Below are 26,152 nucleotides of genomic sequence, written 5' to 3'. Positions count from 1 at the left end.
TCTGGGCTGGAGTAAAGGATTCCGCATGCTTCGGTTTGACTTTGTTCTAGCCAAACTTGGCTAGGAGAACTAAACGAGTGTGCTCGCATACTCCCTTCAATGAAAAACTAGAAAAAGTGGTAAAAGTACTGTTTGTCCATCTTGAGACGCCCGTAGCCAGAAAACAGAATTAATCTCAAGAAATTTGTTAAACATTTTTTACGGTTTTCACAAAGAAGATCTTAGTCGCGCAATTTTTACATCTAACTAAGATGTTTGGTGCAGAATGACAACAAACACTTAATTGAATAATCCCTACTGTTGACCAATGACCGACGAAGGGACATAGACTTTGGCTCTCGAACTTCGACTGTCCCTGAGTAAATATTTTGTGAGCATGAACAGACAAAAAAAACTTGTCATAACGAATGAAAATGTTGCAATGTCGTCATAATATCTGCACGAATGGTTCGAAGTGTTTCAGATGGGAAGCATGGGGACGCCTTAAGTGTGTGTGTCAGTGCTGTGTGTAAATTGACTTTGCAAACAATTTGGAATTTCAAACACATGAATGTTTCTCATAAAAACAATAAATAATGCAGTCGGTCTTTCCTCAACTCTTAGCCAAGTGAGACTGGCATGCATATCATTTATATTAGCCCTCTGATTACAATGAATTGTTAAATGTGCCACTGGGCAGCTTAACTAGGCCCTTCTTTTGACTGGACAATAATCAAGAAAAGTTCAAACTAGAGCCTGCAGGACTTGCTTTGTGGAGTGTGGTGTCCAAAAAGTAGAGCATCTCTTTATTATGGACAGACCTCTCCCCATCTATACAACCATTGCATGAATATGTTTTTACCATGACAGTTTACAATCTGAGGTAACACCAAGTAATTTAATCTCTCCAATTTGCTCAACGGCCACACCATTAATTACCAGATTCAGCTGGTGATATGAGCTTAGGGAATGATTTGTACCAAATGAAATTCTCTTCATTTTAGAGATGTTCAGGACAAGTTTATTTTTGGCCACCCATTCTAAATCTGATTGCAACTCTTTGTTTAGGATTACAGTGATTTTACTAGCTATGTTTGCGGACGGGTATAGGGTTGAATCATCAGCATACAATGACACACAGGTTCTGTTTAATGCCAGTGGCAGGTCATTGGTAATAATAGAAAAGAGTAGAGGGCCAAGAGAGCTGCCATGCAGTACACCACACTTTACATGTTTAACATTAGAGAAGCTTCCATTAAAGAAAACCCCTTGGGTTCAATTAGATAGATAGCTCTGAATCCACAATACGGCAGAGGTTGGAAAGCCATGACACATAGGATTTTTCAACACGTTATGGTCACTAATATTAAAGGCTGCACTGAAATTTAACAGTGCAGCTCCCACAATCTTTTTATTATACATTTCTTTCAACCAATCATCAGTCATTTGTGTCAGTGTAGTAAAGGTTGAGTGCCCTTCTCTATAAGTACGCTGAAAATCTGTTGTTAATATGTTTACAGTGAAAAGGCATTGTATTTCGTCAAACACAAATGTATCCAACAGTTTCCTAAGAGCTGGTAGTAAGATGATAGGTTGGCTATTAGCGGAATGACTTTGGCTTCCCTCCAGGCCTGTGGACAAACACTTTTCTCTAGGCTCAGATTAAAGATATGACAGATAGGAGTGGCTATAGAGTCAGCTACCATCCTCAGTAGCTTTCCATCTAAGTTTGATCGATAACAATACTTTTTCCACCTCTCCCACACAAACTTTACAAAATTCAAATTTACAATAATTTTCTTTCATGATTTGTTTTTTTATGCATGAATATGATGGCTTATTGTTCATTGTTGGCATTTCCTGCCTAAGTCTGCACACTGTCAATGAAGTAATCATATAAATAATTGCCAACATCAAATGGTTTTGTGATAACTATGCAATCTGATTCGATGAACAATGAACTTGTACTTTTCTTTCTGCCCATAATTCAATTTAAAGTACTCAAAAAAAATTAATTGTTCTTTATATCCTTGATCTTGGCTTCATAAGACAGTTTCTTTTGTTGAGTTTAGTTACATTTAATTTGCAGTACGTCGGCCAGTCAGATGTGCAGCCAGACTTATTAGCCACTCCCTTTGCCACATCTCTCAACCATACAGTTTTTCAATTCCTCATCAATTCATGGAGTCATGTTTTTAACAGCTGTATGTTTATCAATAATTCTTTATATATATATATATATATATATATTTATTTATTTAACCTTTATTTAAGTAGGCAAGTCAGTTAAGAACAAATTCCTATTTACAATGACGGCCTGCCCCGGCCAAACCCGAACGACGCTGAGCCAATTGTTAGCAAGATATTGATTTCATTAACCTTATTTCCAAAGCTGCATATATCAATATGGGCTATTTTTTAGCCCTTTCCTGTGTAGCTTATCGGAGATAGAATTTTGAAAAGAACAAACAAAGCAAACAAAACAGATAATCAACACATTCTTTTAAATCAGCTTGAGGAACTGTTTTAGTGTTTGAGTCTGAGTTTACATGTGATTCTACTGATACAGAGAAAACTCTAGTTCTATCCTCCCTCAGCTGGCATTCAGTCATATGCATACATCCCACTGGGCACACACTGGTTGAATCAACGTTGTTTCCACAACATTTTAATGAAATTATGTCGAACCAACGTCGTATAGACGTTGAATTGACGTCTGTGCCCAGTGGGATGTTAACTGTTCTAGTTATGTTGGTAACCAGTTTATAACACCAACAAGGCGCCTCTGGATTTTGTGGTATATGGCCATTATACCACAGATAAGGCCTGTATACAAGCACTGTGCTTCACGTCGTGCCTAAGAGAGGCCTTTAGCAGTGGTAAATTAACAAAAAAGTTGAAGTAACAAAAGTATATTAATTAGAACATGGACAGGCAGGCGGGCTCAGGGTCAGGTCAGGCAGAGGTTGCTAATCCAGAATAGGGGGCAAATGTACAGGACGGCAGACAGGCTCAGGGTCAAGGCAGGCAGAAACGTCAAAACGGGAAAACTAGAAACCAGGACCTATGAGAAGACAGGAGCAAGGGGGGGAAAGCTGGTAGGTTTGATGAACAAAACGAACTGGCAACAGACAAACAGAGAACACAGGTATAAATACACAGGGGATAATGGGGAGATGGGCGACACCTGAAGGGGCGTGGAGACAATCACATAAACAGGTGAGACAGATCAGGATGTGACAGTCTTAGCTTGTTCATAGACAGCTTACAAGGTAATGAAACAAATAAGACATGTTGCAATTTGGGTGAACTATCCCTTTACGAATGTGACATAGCCAGAATAAGAGTCAGATATCATTACCATGTCCTTGGTTTATATCATAGAACACAGGATTGATGTCCCAGTCCCCTAAGTCCTCTGCCTGGTTGACCAGCACCTGCTTGACCGTCTTGTATCCTGCCAGGGCAACCACTTTCTTGGGTCCAAGGTGAACCGTGAAGATGGAACCATATTTCTTGGAGAGCTGGACAGATAAAGTTTACATAAAGTACACCATAGACTCAGTTATGTCTCGTAATGATCTATGAATAAGCACAAAACTGGACATCACATGTATCAATCAAGAAATAGCATGAAGACAGTGGTTTATAATTGAGGTCAGACCTGGGTTCAAGTACTATTCAATGTATTTTAATTACTTTCAAAAACATTTAGTATTTAGACAATTCCTTAATGGAAATATGTTTGGAATATTTCAATGTATTTTAATTACTTACAAAAACATTTAGTATTTAGACAAAATTCCTTAATGGAAATATGTTTGGAATGTATGCATTTACAACTACTTCTTTTTTTTTGAAGTTGTTGTTTTTGGCTGTGTATTAAAAAATACTCAAAAACACAGAAAAGTGTCAAATACAAATACTTAAATACACTACGTATTTGAACCCAGGTCTGCTTTGTCAACAAGATCCTGAAGGGATACTCCTAGGGAGCATCTCAACAGTCTAACATGGCCTCTCATCTCTTTCCTTGCACTGCTTCGGTCACCGTCACAAAGTATTTTGGCCATAGCCTGGTCCCAGCAAAAAAACAGATCTGGGACCAGGCTACTTGGGCAGGACATATCTGTTGAAATACACTACAAAATAGACCATTAAACAACAGTAACGAGCTAAAAGCATATACAATGTGACAGAGTTCATTCCATCAGTTTGCTTACTGAACTTTTCAAACCTGGTGAAATAGCAAGAAAACTACATAAGTGAGATAAAACAGATAACATCCCTCAGATTATATCAACAACCTCAACATGGTTTTCTCTAAAAGCAATGCAGGACTTCATCTTACCTCACAGAGAGAGTGATAGGGCTTCTTGAGGTCCAGCATGTTACCAAGCAGGGGCAGCGGCCTCGGTCCTGGAGGCTCCTTCCCCTGTTCCTCAGAGCTGGAACCAGAGAAGAAGAGGTAGAGGACCAGCAGAAACAGCACAGCCCCCAGCAGTGTCACCGTGCTGGGAGCCTGGAGGAGAAGACCTCTCCACAAGCAGTGCTGTAAGATCAGACAGTGATGTGGAATTGGGAAAAGTCAGTGCCCAACATAATAACTGTCTTACATACAATTGAAGTCAGAAGTCTACATACACTTAGGTTGGAGTCATTAAAACTAGTTTTTCAACCACTCCACCAATTTCTTGTTAACAAACTATAGTTTTAGCAAGTCGGTTAGGACATTACTTTGTGCATGACACAAGTAATTTTTCCAACAATTGTTTACAGACAGATTATTTCATTTATACTCACTGTATCACAATTCCAGTGGGTCAGAAGTGTACATACACTAAGTTGACTGTGCCTTTAAACAGCTTGGAACATTCCAGAAAATGGTCATGCCTTTAGAAGCTTCTGATAGGCTAACTGACATCATTTGAGTCAATTGGAGGTTTTCCTGTGGATGTACAATGCTAAAAAAAATTAAGGGAACACTAAAATAACACATCCTAGATCTGAATGAATGAATTATTCTTAGTAAATACTTTTTTCTTTACATAGTTGAATATGCTGACAACAAAATCACACAAATTATCAATGGAATTCAAATTTATCAACCCATGGAGGTCTGGATTTGGAGTCGCAAAATTAAAATGGAAAACCACACTACAGGCTGATCCAACTTTGATGTAAGTTTTTTTTTTACCTTTATTTTACTAGGCAAGTCAGTTAAGAACAAATTCTTATTTTCAATGACGGCCTAGGAACAGTGGGGTAACTGCCTGTTCAGGGGCAGAACGACAGATTTGTACCTTGTTAGCTCGGGGATTCGAACTTGCAACCTTTCGATTACTAGTCTAACGCTCTAACCACTAGGCTACCATGCCGCCCCTTGTCCTTAAAACAAGTCAAAATGAGGCTCAGTAGTGTGTGAGGCCTCCACGTGCCTATATGACCTCCCTACAATGCCTGGGCTTGCTCCTGATGAGCAACTCCTGGACAGTCTGTGGTGCAACGTGGCGTTGGTGGATGGAGCGAGACATGATGTCCTAGATGTGTTCAATTGGATTCAGGTCTGGGGAACGGGCGGGCCAGTCCATAGCATCAATGCCTTCCTCTTGCAGGAACTGCTGACACACTCCAGCCACATGAGGTCTAGCATTGACTTGCATTAGGAGGAACCCAGGGCCAACCGCACCAGCATATGGTCTCACAAGGGGTCTGAGGATCTAATCTCGGTACCTAATGGCAGTCAGGCTACCTCTGGCGAGCACATGGAGGGCTGTGCGGCCCCCAAAGAAATGCCACCCCACACCATGACTGACCCACCGCCAAACCGGTCATGCTGAAGGATGTTGCAGGCAGCAGAATGTTCTCCCCATCGTCTCCAGACTCTGTCACGTCTGTCACATGTGCTCAGTGTGAACCTGCTTTCATCTGTAAAGAACACAGGGCGCCAGTGGCGAATTTGCCAATCTCGGTGTTCTCTGGCAAATGCCAAACGTCCTGAATGGTTTTGGGCTGTAAGCACAACCCCCACCTGTGGACGTCGGGCCCTCATACCACCCTCATGGAGTCTGTTTCTGACCGTTTGAGCAGACACATGCACATTTGTGGCCTGCTGGAGGTCATTTTGCAGGGCTCTGGCAGTGCTCCTCCTGCTCCTCCTTGCACAAAGGCGGAGTTAGCGGTCCTGCTGCTGGGTTGTTGCCCTCCTACGGCCTCCTCCACGTCTCCTGATGTACTGGCCTGTCTCTTGGTAGCGCCTCCATGCTCTGGACACTACGCTGACAGACACAGCAAACCTTCTTGCCACAGCTCGCATTGATGTACCATCCTGGATGAGCTGCACTACCTGAGCCACTTGGGTGGGTTGTAGACTCCGTCTCATGCTACCACTAGAGTGAAAGCACCGCCGGCATTCAAAAGTGACCAAAACATCAGCCAGGAAGCATAGGAACTGAGAAGTGGTCTGTGGTCACCACCTACAAAACCACTCCTTTATTGGGAGTGTCTTGCTAATTGCCTATAATTTCCACCTGTTGTCTATTCCATTTGCACAACAGCATGTGCAATTTATTGTCAATCAGGGTTGCTTCCTACGTGGACAGTTTAATTTCACAGAAGTGTGATTGACTTGGAGTTACATTGTGTATTTCAAGGCCTACCTTCAAACTCAGTGCCTCTTTGCTTGACATCATGGGAAAATTAAAAGAAATCAGCCAAGACCTCAGAAAAAAAATTGTAGACCTCCACAAGTCTGGTTCCTCCACAAGTCAGCAATTTCCAAATGCCTGAAGGTACCACATTCATCTGTACAAACAATAGTACGCAAGTATAAACACCATGTGACAATGCAGCCATCATACCGCTCAGGAAGAAGATGTGTTCAGTCTCCTAGAGATGAACGTACTTTGGTGTGAAAAGTGCAATCTCAGAACAACAGTAAAGGACCTTGTGAAGATGCGAGAGGAAACAGGTACAAAAGTATCTCAATCCACAGTAAAACAAGTCCTATATTGACATAACCTGAAAGGCCGCCCAGCAAGGAAGAAGCCACTGCTCCAAAACCGCCATAAAAAAGCCAGACTACGGTTTGCAACTGCATATCGTACTTTTTGAAGAAATGTCCTCTGGTCTGATGAAACAAAAATAGAACTGTTTGCCCATAATGACCATTGTTATGTTTGGAGGAAAAAGGGGGAGACTTGCAAGCCGAAGAACACCATCCCAACCGTGAAGCAAGGGGGTGGCAGCATCATGTTGTGGAGGTGCTTTGCTGCAGGAGGGACTGGTGCACTTCACAAAATAGATGGCTGCATGAGGAAGGAAAATGATGTGGATATATTGAAGCAACATCTCAAGACATCAGTCAGGAAGTTAAAGCTTGGTCGTAAATGGGTCTTCCAAATGGACAATGACCCCAAGCATACTTCCAAAGTCGTGGCAAAATTGCTTAAGGACAACAAAGTCAAGGTATTGGAGTGGCCATCACAAAGCCCTGACCTCAATCCTATGGAAATTTGGTTGGCAGAACTGATAAAGCGTGGGTGAGCAAGGAGGCCTACAACCCTGACTCAGTTATACCAGCTCTGTCAGGAGGAATGAGGTCTACAACCCTGACTCAGTTACACCAGCTCTGTCAGGAGGAATGAGGTCTACAACCCTGACTCAGTTACACCAGCTCTGTCAGGAGGAATGGGCCAAAATTCACCCAATTAATTGTGGGAAGCTTGTGAAAGGCTACCCGACACGTTTGGCCCAAGTTAAACAATTTAAAGGCAATGCTACCAAATACTAATTGAGTGTATGTACACTTCTGACCCACTGGGAATGTGATGAAATAAATAAAAGCTGAAATAAATAACTCTACTATTATTCTGACATTTCACATTCGTAAAATAAAGTTGTGATCCTGACTGACCTAAGACAGGGAATTTTTACTAAATGTCAGGAATTGTGAAAAACTGAGTTTAAATGTATTTGACTAAGGTGTATCAACTGTAAGTAGACCCCGCCTTCTGTAGGGTTCATGTTTAGCAGAAGAGGAGTGGCTAGGTATCCAGAAATAACTTCTGGCTCATTCTAGCAGGTTTAAACAGTATAGTTCCTACAGATCATTACCACATCTCATAATGATCTATTTAACAAAACAGAGGAGGAGCGCCTCTTTGGCAATCTATGTCAGATGATAGGTGCTCTTTGAAATGGTGATGAACCGTTAAACAAGCAATAAAGATTCTGGTAGTGTGAACAGTGCAAACCTTTTAAAAATATAAAGGCACTCGTGTAGAAAAGTTCATACGCTTTTATTGTAACTTGGCTAATGAATGACAAGGAGGTAAAAACAAGTTGGCTACTATTAGCAACAAACATTTCCATTCCTCTCTCATTTAAACTATTTGGATAATTTTGCAATGCTTCCGTATCATGTTTTTGTTTAAAGTATGTTTTATTAAAGGGTGAATAGTCAATTGCATTTTCAAATAAAATAATTTCTTTAGTGAAATCAGGTAAAATGGAAAACGTTTTGCAAGGAAAACAAGTGTTTCTTATTGGACAAATTCACGTTAGTTCTGCCCAGTTTTGGCCCGTTTACTTTTGTATGGTTCTCGTAAATACAGCCCTGATAATCCCACTGGGTTAAATTAAATATTAGTCTACATTTTCAAATGGAGCTGTTCTTTTCATGATACAGCATCTGAGAAATAAGACCACTTTATATAAATGCAGCATTCTTAATCTTACCTGGCCTGCACATGCAGCAGGATTTTGTTCAATCATTTGTTATCTACAATAGACTTTGTGTGCAATAACAATATCTGATTTCAGCACAGTCTTAACTCGAGGTCTTGTAGATATTCTTATTTGAGTGTATAAAGTCTACAAACTTATCTAAGGTCCACTATGTGCATGTTTTAATTATTCACATATAAAATGAGGCCTCCAACACTGAAAAACAAGTCAAATTTTCTTTATTATTACTACTGGAAACATAGTCAATATAAATATGCGGTGCCTTCGGAAAGTATTCAGACCCCTTGACTTTTTCCACATTTTGTTAGGTTACAGCCTCATTCTAAAATGGATTAAATCGTTTTCCCCCCTCAATCTACACACAATACCCCATAATGACAAAACAAAAACAGGTTCAGAAAATATTTTCTCCTCGCTCCCCTTTAAATATTAAAAACGTAAATATCACATTTACATAAGTATTCAGACCCTGTACTCCGTACTTTGTTGAAGCACCTTTGGCAGAGATTACAGCCTCGAGTCTTCTTGGGTATGACGCTACAAACTTGGAACACCTGTATTTGGGGAGTTTCTCCCATTCTTCTCTGAATATCCTCTCAAGCTCTGTCAGGTTGGATGGGGAGCGTTGCTGTACAGCTATTTTCAGGTCTCTCCAGAGATGTTAGATTGGGTTCAAGTCCGGGCTCTTGCTCGGCCACTCAAGGACATTGAGACTTGTTCTAAAGCCACTCCTGTGTTGTCTTGGCTGTGTGCTTAGGCTCGTAGTCCTGTTAGAAGTTGAATCTTCGCCCCAGTCTGAGGTCCTGAGGGTTCTGGAGCAGGTTTTTATCAAGGATCGATCTGTACTTTGCTCTGTTCATCTATCCCTCAATCCTGACTAGTCTCCCAGTCCCTGCCTCTGAAAAACATCCCCACCGAAGGGATGGTGCCAGTTTCCTCCAGACATGACTTTTGGCATTCACCCCAAAGAGTTCAATCTTGGTTTCATCAGACAATAGAATGTTGTTTCTCATGTGCTGAGAGTCTTTAGGTGCCTTTCGCAAACTCCAAGCGGACTGTCATGTGCCTTTTACTGAGGAGTGGCTTCCGTCTGGCCACTCTACCATAAAGGCCTGATTAGTAGAGTGCTGCAGAGCTGGTAGTCCTTCTGGAAGGAGGATCTCCAGGGCTCTGTCAGAGTGACCATCGGGTTCTTGGTCACCTCCCTGACAAAGGTCCTTATCCCCCAACTGCTTAGTTTTGTCGGGCGGCCAGCTCTAGGAAGAGTCTCTGTGCCTCGACACAAATTTGTCTCTGAGCTCTACGGACAATTCTTTCAACCTCAAGGCTTGGTTTTTGCTCTGACGTGCACTGTCAACTGTGGGATCTTAATATAAACAGGTGTGTGCCTTTCCAAATCATATCCAATCAATTGAATTTACCACAGGTGGATTCCATTCAAAATGTAGAAACATCAAAGATGATCAATTGAAACATGATGCACTTAAACTCCATTTAGAGTCTTATAGAAAAGGTCTGAACACTTATGTAAATTACGTATCTGTTTGTGGTTTAATACATTTGCAAAAACCTGTTTTTGCGTTGTCATTCTGGGGTTGTGTGTGTAGATTGATGATTTGTATTCATTTAATCCATTTTAGAATACTGCTGAAACATAACAATGTGGAAAAAGTAAATCGGGTCTGAATAATTTCTGAAGGCACTTTATAATACACAGCTGGAGACATTTTACTTTTCTGTGTTGTGATACCCCAAAAAATTGCTAAATGTATAGTTTGTGTATTTAAAATAAATCTGATATTGTCCACAATGATCAACCTAACATCTTGCAGGTAAGATAAAATTAGCATGAAAATATATTATCGCCGCTAAGACGAAGTTATTGAATGATTTTAATGAAATATATATATTTTTTTACAGTACCAGTCTAGCCAGTACCATTCTCTAACCAGAATAGAAAGAGGAGTGAAAAACAGGAAAAACTGAACATTTGCTATGTAACTGAGAGTCTCCTCATTGAAAACATCCGAAGTTCTTCAAAGGTAAATGATTTTATTTATTGGTTTTCTGGTTTTTGTGAAAATGTTGCGTGCTAAATGCTACGCTAAATGCTAAGCTAGCTATCAATACTCTTACACAAATGCTTGAAATGCTATGGTTTAAAAGCATATTTTGAAAATCTGAGATGACAGTGTTGTTAACAAAAGGCTAAGCTTGAGAGCAGGCATATTTATTTCATTAACGTTGTGTTATGCTAATGAGCCTGAGGCTGTATTCACGATCCCGGATCCGGGATGGGTAGTATCAAGATTTAAAAAAAAAAAAATGTTTCTTAATTAAACGATGATTAGTGTTTTGCCGTGTCGTATCTCTAATACATCCTATAGGACAATTATCACTGAGATCATATGCAAATACTCCACTACACAAATATTTATGGGGGTTATTAGTAAGAATTAACTCAATCAATGAAGAGTTAACAGGGCCATGTGGGTTTTGAGATCAATTGAGTAAGATAAAAATAAAAATATAAACTTAAATTGATCTGCAGCCAGGGATAGCTAATCCAGATTCAAATCCCCTAAAATGACCCAGTCCGAGGACAGAACAGGTGTTAAACATTCAAAATATAGCACCAATAGCATCCGTCATGGCAGCAGGGGGGCAGTACATACCAGAAACAAATACATTTGTATTTTGGTTTATCGACAACCAGGTCCTCATTTCTTGGGAATAAAAATATTTATTTAATAAGTCACATTCTGAGCACTTTTACAATTGGCAAATATATATGGAAGGTTTCGTTCAAATCAAAAGGGGTGTTGTCAAAAAAGCATTTGAATTCTAGTGATTTATCCTGTTTTAATAGGCACTGTTAAAACAGGATAAGACCCTGTTTTAATAACCCATGGAACTTAAGATGCAATGATTGAAACGAAGAAGCTTTATAAACTTTGTTGCTGTATTATTAACAGGAATATCTTATGAACAGACAGGCGGATGCAACTACCCTCAGAACGTGTTGGACTGCGTCCCAATACTCTTAGCAATACTTAGAAACACTGCAGACCGATGCTGAAAATGAAGTAAAATAGACTTCACTCTATAAAAATATGTTCCACAACCGTAGTCTTCAGTGTAATTAAATGTAAAAGATATTGGAAGTAGCCTATGAACCGATCATAAACAAAATATAATAATGTTTGTGTGTCGAGCAAGCTCATTTCTGGGATAATTTTTTATAATGGTACATTTAATGTGTAGTGGTTTTGATGCATTTTAGCTTTTTTGATTGAGTTTTTGCCCCACCAATGTTTTCATGTTCAAATCTCAGACCCGGCTCACAGCACACAGCTGGTGAGGTGAAGGGTGGAGGGTGAACCCCACGGATGGTGTGAGGTCCAGATCATCCTCTGTTACTCCAGGAGGAGGAGAGAAACGAAAGCGCTGCAGGAGGGAGGTGAAGAAGAGGAAGAGCTCCATCCTGGCCAGACCCTCCCCCAGACACACCCTACGACCTGTGAGAGAGACCAAATATACAGAAAATAGCATGAAGTCTGTCCAAAAGGCAACTTGAATTGATCTACTTCTTGCAATTAAACAATTTGTTATATAATGAAGTTAATCTACCTGCAGAGAAGGCCATGAAGGCGTCCCTCTTGACAAATCCTCCCTGCTCATCCAGAAAGTGGGAGGGGTTAAAGGTGTGGGGGGTCTCCCATTCACTATCATCCTGTAGGACCGACGTCAGTAGAGGAATCACAGATGTCCCCTGCAGTAAGAGTGAAGCACAGGACCCCTTATTTTCAGAGTAAAAGTGATGAAACGTTGTTTAATAGGAATGGATTGCAACTTCAGGCAGAAATATACACTTATGGCATGCCCATACTCCAATATTTCACAATAATGTGTTGTGATCTGGATGCCGTCTTTTTGCATCCCCCAAATGTGGAATCCTTACCGATATCATGGACATTTATGGTTTGAGAACTTTCCAAGATTTGAAAGATACATACAACTCCTTTTTTCTATATTGACTACTAAAGTCAGCTATGCTGGTCTACAGAGTCCCTTGGGAACCCCAACTACAAAACCTTCCAGTGATAGATTTATAAATACACTATCTGGGCTCCCAAAAGGACTGATCTCTATAATATATAAACAACTTTTGGAAAGCTCATATTCTGAGCTAGCCATTTAAACAGTATGGTCCACAGATCTAATTCAATCTGAACAATCATTTAACTGGAACAGAATATAGATGTCACGTATACTCCCTCTCCAGCACGCTAGGTTACCAGGCTGCTCATTATTATACACACACCTGTCACCATCATTACGCGCACCAGCACCTCAGACTCAACTGGACACCATCACCTGCCTGATTACCTTCCATATATTTCTCCCTTTGGTTCTTACCCAGGCATTGTTTCTGTTTCATGTCTGTGTATTGTTTGTTCTTGTTTTGTATTATGTTTAGTTTATTGATTATATGATTCACTCCCTGAACTTGCTTCACGACTCCCAGCTCACATGTTACAATTGAAAAATATGACCTTGGCATCCTGTAATCCCAACCATACATTTATACAGGCGGGTGGGAGACATGGTTTCCAGGTGGGGAAGGAGGATGCGGGGTTGGATAGGGACTGAAGGGGGGGAATGGATTGGGCTTCTATTTGTATGCATTTCTTTTATTGTTTTTTGAACCTGTAACTTCCCTTCAGAAAAAAAGAAGACAATATGAAGTTGGTCACAACATAAACACAGAGATTTGGATATCCAGGTATCTGACCTTTTTGATGAAATATCCCTGGAAGGTGACATCTCGGCTGGTGGTGTGAGGGACGGCCATGGGTGTAATGTTGGCCAGTCTCTGGGTCTCATGGATCACTGCATCAGTGTAGGGCAGGTTCTTCCTGTCCTCTACCAAGGTTTGACGACTTCCTATAACCCTGTTGATCTCCTCCTGGACCCGGTCTGAGACAGAAAGTAGGGAGGTTTGGAGTTTATACAGTGAAATGTACACTGAGTATACAAACATTTAAAACTCCTGCTCTTCTTTCCATGACAGACTGACCAGGTGAAAGCTATGATCTCCTACTGTCTCTTGTTAAATCCACTTCAATCAGTGTAACTGAAGGGGAAGAGACAGGTTAACAAAGGATTTTTAATCCTCGAGACAATTGAGACATTATTTAACTAGGCAAGTCAGTTAAGAACAAATTCTTATTTACAATGAAGGCCTACCAAAAGGCCTCCTGAAGGGACGGGGGCTGGGATAATATTAAATATAAATATAGGACACCACACATCACAAAGAGAGAACACAAAACTACATAAAGAGAGACCTAAGATGACAACACAGCATGGTACTAACATTACTGGGCACAGACAACAGCACAAAGGGGAAGGTGGAGAACAATACATCACGCAAATCAACCACTGTCAGTAAGACTGTCCATGATTGAGTCTTTGAATGAAGAGATTGAGATAAAACTGTCTAGCTTGAGTGTTTGTTGCAGCTCGTTCCAGTCGCAGCTCTTTCCAGTCGCAGCTCGTTCCAGTCGTAGCTGCAGCGAACTGAAAAGAGGAGCGACCCAGGAAAGTATGCGCTTTGGGGACCTTTAACAGAATGTGACTGGCAGAATGGGTGTTGTATGTGGAGGATGACGGCTGCAGTAGTTATCTCAGATAGGGGGGAGTGAGGCTTAAGAGGGTTTTATAAATAAGCGTCAACCAGTGGGTCTTGAGACATGGATTGTGTATGCGTTCCATTCAGAGGGTGAATGGGCAAGACAAAATATTTAAGTGCCTTTGAACGGGGTATGGTGAAGGTGCCAAGCGCATCGGTATGTGTCAAGAACTGCAACTCCGCTGGGCTTTTCACACTCAACAGTTTCCCGTGTGTATCAAGAATGGTCCACCGCCCAAAGGACATCCAGCCAACTTGACAACTGTCGAAAGCATTGGATTCAACATGGGCCAGCATCTCTGGAATGCTTTCGAAACCTTCTAGAGTCCATGCTCCAACAATTTGAGACTGTTCTGAGGAAGATGTTCCTCAGTTAACGTTTAACCTTCATTAACCAAGCCATCCTTGTCTAGTTTCATAATATATTCTTCAATCCGGCTCTTTGCCAATGTTTGTAACTTGTAACACCATGAGTGCTTTACTGTTTAATGTCTGTGTGTCACAGGTGGCACATTAATTGGGGAGGACAGGCTCATAGTAATGGCTGGAACGGAATCGAACACATGGTTTCCATATTTTTGATACCACTCCATTCCTGCCATTATTATGAGCCGTCCTCCCCTCAGCAGCCTCCTGTGGTGTGTGTGCGTTCATGTGTTTGTGTTTATATCAATCCTTACCCTGTATATGGGGGTACTTGGCCATTAGCAGCAGACCCCAGCACAGGGTTGTCCCGGTGGTGTCGGTACCAGCACCAAACATGTTACCAACACTAAATACCAGGTTGTCGTCATGGTAGAAAGAATCCATATTGCCAGATTCCTAACAGAAACAAACCCTCAGATGACATGAGTTATGTACAGTCCATCTTTCGTCAACTCTTAGCCAAGAGAAACTGACATGCATAGTATTGATATTAGCCCTCTGATTACAATGAAGAGATAAATGTGTCATGCTGTTCTGGGCAGATTAAGTTGGCCCTTCTTTTGACTGGACAATAATTAAGATAAGATCAAACTAGAGCTTGCTTTGTGGAGAGTGGTGCTTCTACACCTGCATTGCTTGCTGTTTTAGGCTGGGTTTTTTACAGCACTTTGACATCAGCTGATGGCAGAAGGGCTTTATAAATACATTTGATTGAAAAAAAGCAGAGCATCTATTTATCACGGACAGTCCTCTTCAAATCTTTACAATCATTGAATCAATATGTTCTGACCATGAGAGTTTACAATCTAAAGGAGCACCAGGTAATTTAATATCCTCAGCCACACCATTGATTACCAGATTCAGCTGAGGTCCAGAACTTAGGGAATGATTTTTATCAATACAATGCATCATTTTGGATATGTTCAGGACCAGTTTATTACTGGTCACCCATTCTCAAACTGACTGCAACTCTTTGTTTAGTGTTGCAGTGATTTCACTAGCTGTGATTGCTGACGGGTTGAACCATCAGCATACATGGGCACACAGGCTCTGTTTAATGCCAGTGGCAGGTCATTGGTAAAAATAGAAAAGAGTAGAGGGCCAAGAGAGCTGCCATGCAGTACACCACACTTTACATGTTTAACATTAGAGAAGCTTCCATTAAAGAAACCCCCCTTGGGTTCTATTAGATAGATTGCCATATTGTGGATTCAGAGCTGAGGTTGAAAAGCCATAACACAGAGGATTATTCAACACATTATGGTCACTAATATTAAAGGCTGCACTGAAATATTTTTACTATACATTTCTTTAAACCAACCATCAGTCATCTGTGCCAGTGCATGTCCAGTGCCCTTCTCTATAAGCATTCTGAAAGTCTTAATGTGTTTACACAGAAATAGCATTGTATTTGGTCAAACACCATTTTTTCCAACAGTTTGCTAAGAGCTGCCAGTAAGATGATAGGTTGGTTGTTAGAACCAGGCCTGAGGACAAACACTTATCTGGGCTCAGATTAAAGACATGACAGTTGTCAATGCCAGGAGGTTTGTCATTATTGATCGACAATCATTTCTTCACTTCACCTTCAGCCAGTCAGATGTGCAGCCAGACTAATTAGCCGCTCCTTTTCCCCCCATCTCTTTCAACTATACAGTTATTCAATTCCTCATCAATCCATGGAGCCAGTTTCTTAAAAGGTACATGCTTATCAATAACTAGAAGAATCAATTTCATAAATGCATCAATTGCAGCGTCTGGATGCTCCTTATTAATCACATCAGACCAACAACTATTTTTTAACATCATCCACATAAGAGTCACAGCAAAATGTTTGTTTTTTTGTTTAATTTTTCTTAAAACTGCATTATTGATTAAGGACTTGTAAGTACGCATTAAGGTCTACACCGGTTGTATTCAGCATGTGACAAATACAATTTCATTTGAATTGAAAATCGTTTGTATGATCTCATACACTATTTTAGTCCCATCTTTTATTATTATTAACCATGATGGCGTACTCCGGCCAAACCCTAACAATGCTGGCCCAATTGTACGTCGCCCTGTGGGACTCCAATCAAGACCAGTTGTGAGCCAGCCTGGAATCGAACCAGGGTCTGTAGTGATGCCTCGAGCACTGAGATGCAGTGCCTTAGACCTCTGCGCCACTCAGGAGCCCCCATCATTAATTTCACACACATTATCTGGATACTGACAGTTAGAACATAGTGGCCTATAGGAGCTACACTAAAATAGGCTTTAGAGGAGGCAGGTGAACCTGCAATAACACGAGATCCTCTCTAAGCATTACAGGGATATGGCTCTGAATATGTACAGCAACAACTCGCCCATATGCATTCCTTTGTCTTCTGTAGATGTTATATCATTGTATTGCTAATGATGTATCAAATGATTTATCGACGTGAGTCTCATAAATGGCTAATATATGAATACATATCTGATGTTATTAATTGTATTAACCTTATTTCTAAGGCTACATATATTAAAACTTCTTATGGGCAGGTGGGACGGTAGTTACATCACAAATGGTCCTTTTGTTCGATAATGTCCTTTATATCAATAAAAACTCAGTTTAGCTGGCACGCTTCAGTTAATAATCCACCCAGTTTCCCTCCATCAAAATGCATACAAAATGAATCCCAAACATTAATAATAAACTTTTCCAAACAAGTCAAACAACGTTTATAATCAAACCGTAGGTACCCTAATACGTAAATAAACAATAACATTTAAGACGGAGAATCGTTATTGTCTTTACCGGAGAAAAATACCAAAGAACGTGCTATCTTCCACACGCTTGGAAACACTCCAGCCAAATGGGAGCCACCTAGAAAAAATAGAATTTCATGCTCATTTTTCCAAAAATCCAGCATGAAACTCTTTCTAAAGACTGTTGACATCTAGTGGAAGCCATAGGAACTGCAATCTGGGAGGACTTAATAAAAATAAAAATAATAATAAAAATAAAAATAATAAAAGTGATAGCCATTGAAAATAGTGTTAGGCTGAATTTCTTTTTTGGGGGGATGGTTTGTCCTCAGGGTGTCTCCTGCCATATCAGTTCTGTTATACATAGACATAATTTGAACAGTTTTAGAAACTTTTGAGTGTTTTCTATACATATGTACGAATAAAATTATATGGTTAATATAATATGGGCTATTTTTTAGCCATTTCCTGTGTAGCTTAACAGAGATAGAAATAATATGGAAAATAACAAAAAAGCAAACAAAACAGATAATCAACACATTCTTTTAAATCAGCCTGAGGAAGTGTTTTAGTGTTTGAGTCTGAGTTTACATGTGAATCTACTGATACAGAGAAAACTCTAGTTCTATCCTCCCTCAGCTGGCATTCAGTCAAACTGGTTGAATCAACATTTTCCACATCATTTTAATTAAATCATGTTGAATCAACGTCGAATAGATGTTGAATTGACGTCTGTGCCCAGTGGGATGTTAGTGTTGGACAACTGAAGTTAGTTGTGTTTTTCAGCAGGAAAGTGAACCACAAGGTGGTGTAATAAGTACTATAAACCCGGCAGTTTGGTTCCTGGATACTGATTGTCCGAATGTCTTGGTAACTTAGACAATATACCACTAGTGTGGCGCAAAACTACTTATTTACTGTTCTAATTATGTTGGTAACAAGTTTATAACACCAGCAAGGCACCTCTGGGTTTTGTGGAATATGGCCAATATACAAGGACTGTATACAGGCACTGCACTTCGCGTCATGCAGTGCCTTGGCTGTGGTAAACTGACCAGATACCACACCCCCTCGGACCTTATTGATTAATTCTATTCTGTATAGTCATACTGAGCAATGTTAATGCAACACTTTGTTATGAATGAGTGAGATGCAGATTCTGCATGAAATCTTCATACCTCCAGGGTTTGCTTTCGGACGAGGAACGAGTCCACAAAGCCTCTACACATATGAGGGTTCAGAGTCTCCTTCAGGCCCCTCACCAGCTCTGTCATCTCCATCTTCATATCAGCAACATTCTTTTTCAGATGTGTCAGGTTGTTTATCCACGGACCCAACCAGGGAAACATGTTGTACATCTACACAGAGATTCAGGTAGAATACACATAAAACAATATTATATTAATTATAACACACCGCAACTATGGTTAGATCATTAAATACAAATGTGATACACATAAATATGTAATTATTAGTTGTGAGCACCAATAGTGATATTAGATATTCTTTGATATCGATATGAGCAAGGCATATTGTAATGTCGGTTTATTATTTTTACTATTCTGTAAAAATAACACATTACTTTTCCTGCATACACAAATCTCTAAACAGACCTCACAGGTTAGCATATTCAATTTAGCATATTTAATTACTTGCCTGTTGATGGTCCTATAAAATATGCCTCCCTAACTAACCAGTATGAATACAATATTATAATACCAGAATATTCACGCCTGGCCTAAAGGACAATATGCCAACAGTAACAAAAGAGCCATGGAAGTGAACAGAAAAGTGAACATACACAGGTGCATTATATTTTATGCAAACCGATACGATATGGAATCACAAAAATAGTACTGATAGTGATATAATTTTGTATATCGGTGCCCATCACTAGTTATTATGTTTCCATATGATATATAATAATTGCAATGATATAATTAATTGTACAAAATATTTTAGCAATTTAGCAGATGCTCTTATCCAGAGCGATTCACAGTTAGTGCATTCATCTTAAGATAGCTTGGTGGGACAATCACATGTCACAGGCATAGTAAGTGCACTTTTCTCAAAGTAGTTTTGAGAAAAAAGTCAGCAAAGTCAGAGCTAGAAACCTGTTGTTCAGGAACTTTTTGGGGGGTGGGTGCAAGGGGTTTATTTAAGATACTTTTTGTGAGGAGTTAGAGTTTCAGATGTTTTCGGGAGATGGGCAGGGACTCTGCTGTCCTAGCTTCAGGGGGAAGCTGGATCCACCATTGGTGTGCCAGGACAAAGAGCTTGGACTGGGCTATGAGGATTTTATTTGATATGTTATACGTATACATCATGAATATTGTATATAATGACTTATAAGCAGCTTAGTAATGGGTTATAAACTGTACAATAATGGTTTATAATAAGTTTACTGGCACATCAACTAAAGTATAACTGAGTATGTACATTTTAATTTGCAAGAATTCATAACAGGTGTTCTGTTTCCTTGTTTTATTGATTGCACTAAGACAGACATTATTTACTCTGAAAATACAGTAAAAACAAAATGGCCTGAATAAGCAGACTACCTGAATTGATGCAGAACCTATAACGTGAACATTCTCATTGGTCCTGTTCACCATGCCTGTGAATAGTGGGTCAGTGTATTCAAACCTGCTGCCAAAGACAATGGCCGAGATTATGTTGGAGGCGGCATAAAGCACAGGCTGTGCTGTGTCAAATGCCTTACCTGGAATAGATACAACATCTAATTAATTACAAAATAAGATTTCCAGAACCCACACAATCACTTAGCTATTTACTAATAATGTGGTTAAAAATAGCCTGATTTTTAACCAGGCAATCAAACCTAGGCAACCCTGAAAATACATCATACCACTTCTACTACTAGTGTAGAGATACTGATTCTCTTACCCTCATGTTTTTCCAACACTTCAATCAGGTAGGGGATTTCCTCCAAGATTTTCTCCTCACTCCCTTTCTTGCCCATCCCAAAGTCTCTAAGGTTTGTCAGGGCAAAGCGCCTCATCTCTTTCCATGAGTCTCCATTGGCAAACAGAATCCCTGTAGAGAACGTAGTTTGTTTCCATGACAATTCAAAGTGTAATATTAATAAATTATATTTACTATAATATGCCATTTATAATGATCATGTACACACACATATACATATATATACAGTGCCTTGCGAAAGTATTCAGCCCCCTTGAACTTTGCGACCATTTGCCACATTTCAGGCTTCAAACATAAAGATATAAAACTGTATTTTTTGTGAAGAATCAACAACAAGTGGGACACAATCATGAAGTGGAACGACATTTATTGGATATTTCCAACTTTTTTAATAAATCAAAAACTGAAAAATTGGGCGGGCAAAATTATTCAGCCCCCTTAAGTTAATACTTTGTAGCGCCACCTTTTGCTGCGATTGCAGCTGTAAGTCGCTTGGGGTATGTCTCTATCAGTTTTCCACATCGAGAGACTGAATTTTTTTTCCCATTCCTCCTTGCAAAACAGCTCGAGCTCAGTGAGGTTGGATGGAGAGCATTTGTGAACAGCAGTTTTCAGTTCTTTCCACAGATTCTCGATTGGATTCAGGTCTGGACTTTGACTTGGCCATTCTAACACCTGGATATGTTTATTTTTGAACCATTCCATTGTAGATTTTGCTTTGTGTTTTGGATCATTGTCTTGTTGGAAGACAAATCTCCGTCCCAGTCTCAGGTCTTTTGCAGACTCCATCAGGTTTTCTTCCAGAATGGTCCTGTATTTGGCTCCATCCATCTTCCCATCAATTTCAACCATCTTCCCTGTCCCTGCTGAAGAAAAGCAGGCCAAACCATGATGCTGCCACCACCATGTTTGACAGTGGGTATGGTGTGATCAGGGTGATGAGCTGTGTTGCTTTTACGCCAAACATAACATTTTGCATTGTTGCCAAAAAGTTCAATTTTGGTTTCATCTGACCAGAGCACCTTCTTCCACATGTTTGGTGTGTCTCCCAGGTGGCGTGTGGCAAACTTTAAACGACACTTTTTATGGATATCTTTAAGAAATGGCTTTCTTCTTGCCACTCTTCCATAAAGGCCAGATTTGTGCAATATACGACTGATTGTTGTCCTATGGACAGAGTCTCCCACCTCAGCTGTAGATCTCTGCAGTTCATCCAGAGTGATCATGGGCCTCTTGGCTGCATCTCTGATCAGTCTTCTCCTTGTATGAGCTGAAAGTTTAGAGGGACGGCCAGGTCTTGGAAGATTTGCAGTGGTCTGATACTCCTTCCATTTCAATATTATCGCTTGCACAGTGCTCCTTGGGATGTTTAAAGCTTGGGAAATCTTTTTGTATCCAAATCCGGCTTTAAACTTCTTCACAACAGTATCTCGGACCTGCCTGGTGTGTCCTTGTTCTTCATGATGCTCTCTGCGCTTTTAACGGACCTCTGAGACTATCACAGTGCAGGTGCATTTATACGGAGACTTGATTACACACAGGTGGATTTTATTTATCATCATTAGTCATTTAGGTCAACATTGGATCATTCAGAGATCCTCACTGAACTTCTGGAGAGAGTTTGCTGCACTGAAAGTAAAGGGGCTGAATAATTTTGCACGCCCAATTTTTCAGTTTTTGATTTGTTAAAAAAGTTTGAAATATCCAATAAATGTCGTTCCACTTCATGATTGTGTCCCACTTGTTGTTGATTCTTCACAAAAAAATACAGTTTTATATCTTTATGTTTGAAGCCTGAAATGTGGCAAAAGGTTGCAAAGTTCAAGGGGGCCGAATACATTCGCAAGGCACTGTATATACACATAGATACATAGATACATAGATACATAGATACATACATACATACATACATACATACATACATACATACATACATACATACATACATACATACATACATACATACATATATATATATATATATACATAATCTGCCAAAGTGTCTCTGCATCCTTTCTGATCATGATCATCTGTAACTATTTTAGACATTTATATTATCTGCAGAAGATTAGAATAAGAACATTTGATGAATTGTGGAAACAGCCTGATCTCTGCATTCACCATTCTAGTCTGATCTCTGCATTCACCATTCTAGTCTGATCTCTGCATTCACCATTCTAGCCTGATCTCTGCATTTACCATTCTAGCCTGATCTCTGCATTCACCATTCTAGCATGATCTCTGCATTCACCATTTCACTCTGCATTCACCATTCTAGCCTGATCTCTGCATTCACCATTCTAGCCTGATCTCTGCATTCACCATTCTAGCCTGATCTCTGCATTCACCATTCTAGCCTGATCCTCTGCATTCACCATTCTTGCCTGATCTCTGCATGCACTATTCTAGTCTCAAATGTCAGAAATGAGTGGTATTATTAAAAATTAACTTGTCAGCTATTGGATCACTTTCAACCAACCAGAGGACAGCCTAATTCAAACACAGTATTTGGCAACATTGGTTGTTGTCCTAAACCCAACCACTGTTTCTGCAAGGGCACTGATTGGACCAGCCATTTTCTGGCTTATTCCAAATGCCAATCTGTTGGATAAAGTGCAGGCTTATATACATGCAGCAAAACAGAATGGTGAATGCAGCAATCAGACTTCTTCCACCAGGCTAGAATAAGACTTTCAACAGATTGTAATGCATTTAAGTTTCAACTCATCTCAAAGTGACTGAAATTGATTGTGTAGCTTAATAATGTTTATTTAAAGTAACTGTTAGGTGGAAATCTCACTTTTAAAAGTTCATAATTTGTTAACTCATACCCACAATTTTGTTGACTCATCCTATGCTCATATTTGTGGCCAAGACATACATTGGAGAACAAACGCATGGATTGCTGTTTTAGCTTGTTCATAGACTGGTTACAGATTAAGGAAATCAACAAGACAGGTTGTCATTTGGGTGAACTATCCCTTTAATAATAGGACATAGCCAGCATAAGAGTAAAATGTCATTACCATGTCCTTGGTTGAAATCATGGAACACAGGAGTGATGTCCCTGTCCCCAAAGTCCTCTGCCTGGTTGACCAGCGCCTGCTTGACCGTCTTGTATCCTGCCAGAACAACCACTTTCTTGGTTCCAAAGTGAACCGTGAAGATGGAACCATATTTCTTGGAGAGCTGGACAGATAAAGTATACATAAAGTACAACCCATCATTATGTACACATGGCAACCCATCTTTATGCACACCTGGCAACCCATCTTTATGCACACCTGGCAACCCATCTTTATGCACACCTGGCAACCCATCATTATGTACACCTGGCAACCCATCTTTATGCACACCTGGCAACCATCATTATGCACACATGGCAACCCCTCATTATGCACACCTGGCAACCGACATTATGCACACATGGCAACCGACATTATGCACACATGGCAACCATCATTATGCACACCAGGCAACCATCTTTATGCACACCTGGCAACCATCATTGTGCACACCTGGCAACCATCATTATGCACACCTGGCAACCATCATTATGCACACCTGGCAACCATCATTATGCACACATGGCAACCCATCTTTATGCACACCTGGCAACCCATCTTTATGCACACCTGGCAACCCATCATTATGTACACCTGGCAACCCATCTTTATGCACACCTGGCAACCCATGTTTATGCACACCTGGCAACCCATCTTTATGCACACCTGGCAACCATCATTATGCACACATGGCAACCCTCATTATGCACACCTGGCAACCACATTATGCACACATGGCAACCATCATTATGCACACCAGGCAACCATCTTTATGCACACCTGGCAACCATCATTGTGCACACCTGGCAACCATCATTATGCACACATGGCAACACATGGCAACCCATCATTATGCACACCTGGCAACCATCATTATGCACACCTGGCAACCATCATTATGCACACCTGGCAACCATCATTATGCACACATGGCAACCCATCTTTATGCACACCTGGCAACCCTTCATTATGTACACATGGCAACCCATCTTTATGCACACCTGGCAACCCATCATTATGTACACATGGCAACCCATCGTTATGCACACATGGCAACCCATGTTTATGCACACCTGGCAACCCATCTTTATGCACACATGGCAACCATCATTGCGAACACTTGCGACTCATCATCAGTCACACCTGGACTTCATTACTCCCTTGATTACCTTCCCTTTAAAAAGCACTATTTTATTATCCGTCATCAGATAGTATTGTTTGTCTGGTCATGTCATTAACTGCACTGGTCATTAACTGCACCTATGTTACAAGTGGCATGTATTTACAACTACTTGTTGTTTTTATTTGATGTAGTTGTTTTTGGCTGTGTATTACAAAATACTCAAACACAAAATGTCAAATACTTAAGTACACTATGTATTTGAACCCAGGTCTGTTATAACAAGATCCCTGAAGGGATATTCCTAGGGTGCATCTCGGGCGCCGAAGACGTGGATGTCGATTATGGCAGCCCCCCGCACCTCTCTGATTCAGAGGGGTTGTGTTAAATGGGGAAGACACATTTCAGTTCAATGTGTTCAGTTGTACAAATGACCAGGTTTCCCCTTTACTTTCTAAAGTGACCTCATCTCTTTCCTTGCAACACATTGGTCACTGTCACAAAGTATTTTGTCCATAGCCTGGTTCCCAACAAAAAAAACATCTGGGACCAGGCTACTTGGGCAGGACATATATATATATATATATATATATATATATATTGAAATACACTACAGAATAGAACATTAAAACAACATTAACCAGCTACAATGTGCCAGAGTTCATTCATCAGTTTGCTTACTGAACTTTTCAAACCTGGTAAAATAGCAAAAAACAGATCAAATCTCACAGATCAAGTCAACCTCAACATGTTTTGTTCTGAAAGCAAAGGATGACTTCATCTTACCTCACAGAGAGTGCAGTAGGGCTTCTTGAGGTCCAGCTGGAGCATGTTACCAAGCAGGGGCAGTGGCCTCGGTCCTGGAGGCTCCTTCCCCTGTTCCTCAGAGCTGGAACCAGAGGAGCGGAGGTAGAGGACCAGCAGAAACAGCACAGTACCCAGCAGTGTCACTGTGCTTGATGTCTGTAGAAGACCTTCTATAAGAGACATCTTCAGACTGAGCTCATACACCTTATACTGGGCTAAAAATACAACACACCAATGCTCCGTTATGGAACAAGTGTGTGTGCTCAGAAAACTTCCACGACAACAGAACTCCAATGAATGCTATTTGTATAACCTCCCCACACCACCCTTTGGAGCAAGATGAGAAGAGGCAGGGTACAACCTCAGAGGAGGAGCTAAACAATTGAAACTCCAGCAGGTCTGTCAACATATCAAACAATTGTGAAACTCACATGATCTCACATGCAGATCATTGACAAACTCTCCATATGATTTGTGTCCTGGTCTTAACAAAAAAGGTAATACATCGAAAGGCATTTATACGCCCGGCGAAATGGAATTAGGCTGATAGACCAGATTAACACATGTAAACTTTATTCCATCACCAAAGGGATGGTGAGGGTTACGTAGATAGAATGAGTTTAAATCTAATCATAT

The 26,152-nt window shown here is 40.4% G+C and overlaps 1 protein-coding gene across 1 annotated transcript; it reads right to left on the bottom strand.

Annotated features, from left to right (window-relative positions):
- Nucleotides 1-8,928: 8,928 nt before the first annotated feature.
- On the bottom strand, nt 8,929-25,847 carry LOC135539185 (cytochrome P450 2K4). The gene is made up of 9 exons (XM_064965017.1): nt 25,496-25,847; nt 23,551-23,713; nt 20,486-20,635; nt 20,140-20,300; nt 18,757-18,936; nt 15,103-15,244; nt 13,523-13,707; nt 12,358-12,499; nt 8,929-12,245 (listed from the first exon to the last, which is right to left on the bottom strand). The coding sequence occupies exons 1-9, from the start codon at nt 25,697-25,699 to the stop codon at nt 12,058-12,060; spliced, it is 1,515 nt and encodes a 504-aa protein (XP_064821089.1). The 5' UTR covers nt 25,700-25,847; the 3' UTR covers nt 8,929-12,057.
- Between the last annotated feature and the right edge of the window lie 305 nt (nt 25,848-26,152).

The sequence above is a fragment of the Oncorhynchus masou genome, unplaced genomic scaffold, assembly GCF_036934945.1.
Source record: "Oncorhynchus masou masou isolate Uvic2021 unplaced genomic scaffold, UVic_Omas_1.1 unplaced_scaffold_1653, whole genome shotgun sequence".
NCBI classification, from domain to species: Eukaryota; Metazoa; Chordata; class Actinopteri; order Salmoniformes; family Salmonidae; genus Oncorhynchus; species Oncorhynchus masou.
The sequence above is the reverse complement of the archived record's forward strand: the minus strand, read 5'-3'. Positions and strand labels throughout refer to the sequence as shown.

What these genes read in the sequence shown, in the direction of transcription:
- LOC135539185 (XM_064965017.1), bottom strand. Translation starts at nt 25,699, where the DNA reads ATGTCTCTTATAGAAGGTCTTCTACAGACATCAAGCACAGTGACACTG. An exon ending in TAGGTTCTGCATCAATTCAG is followed by an intron (nt 18,937 to 20,139) that starts GTAGTCTGCTTA and finishes ATCTCTGTGTAG; the next exon opens with ATGTACAACATGTTTCCCTG. An exon ending in AGGGATATTTCATCAAAAAG is followed by an intron (nt 12,500 to 13,522) that starts GTCAGATACCTG and finishes CTCTTACTGCAG; the next exon opens with GGGACATCTGTGATTCCTCT.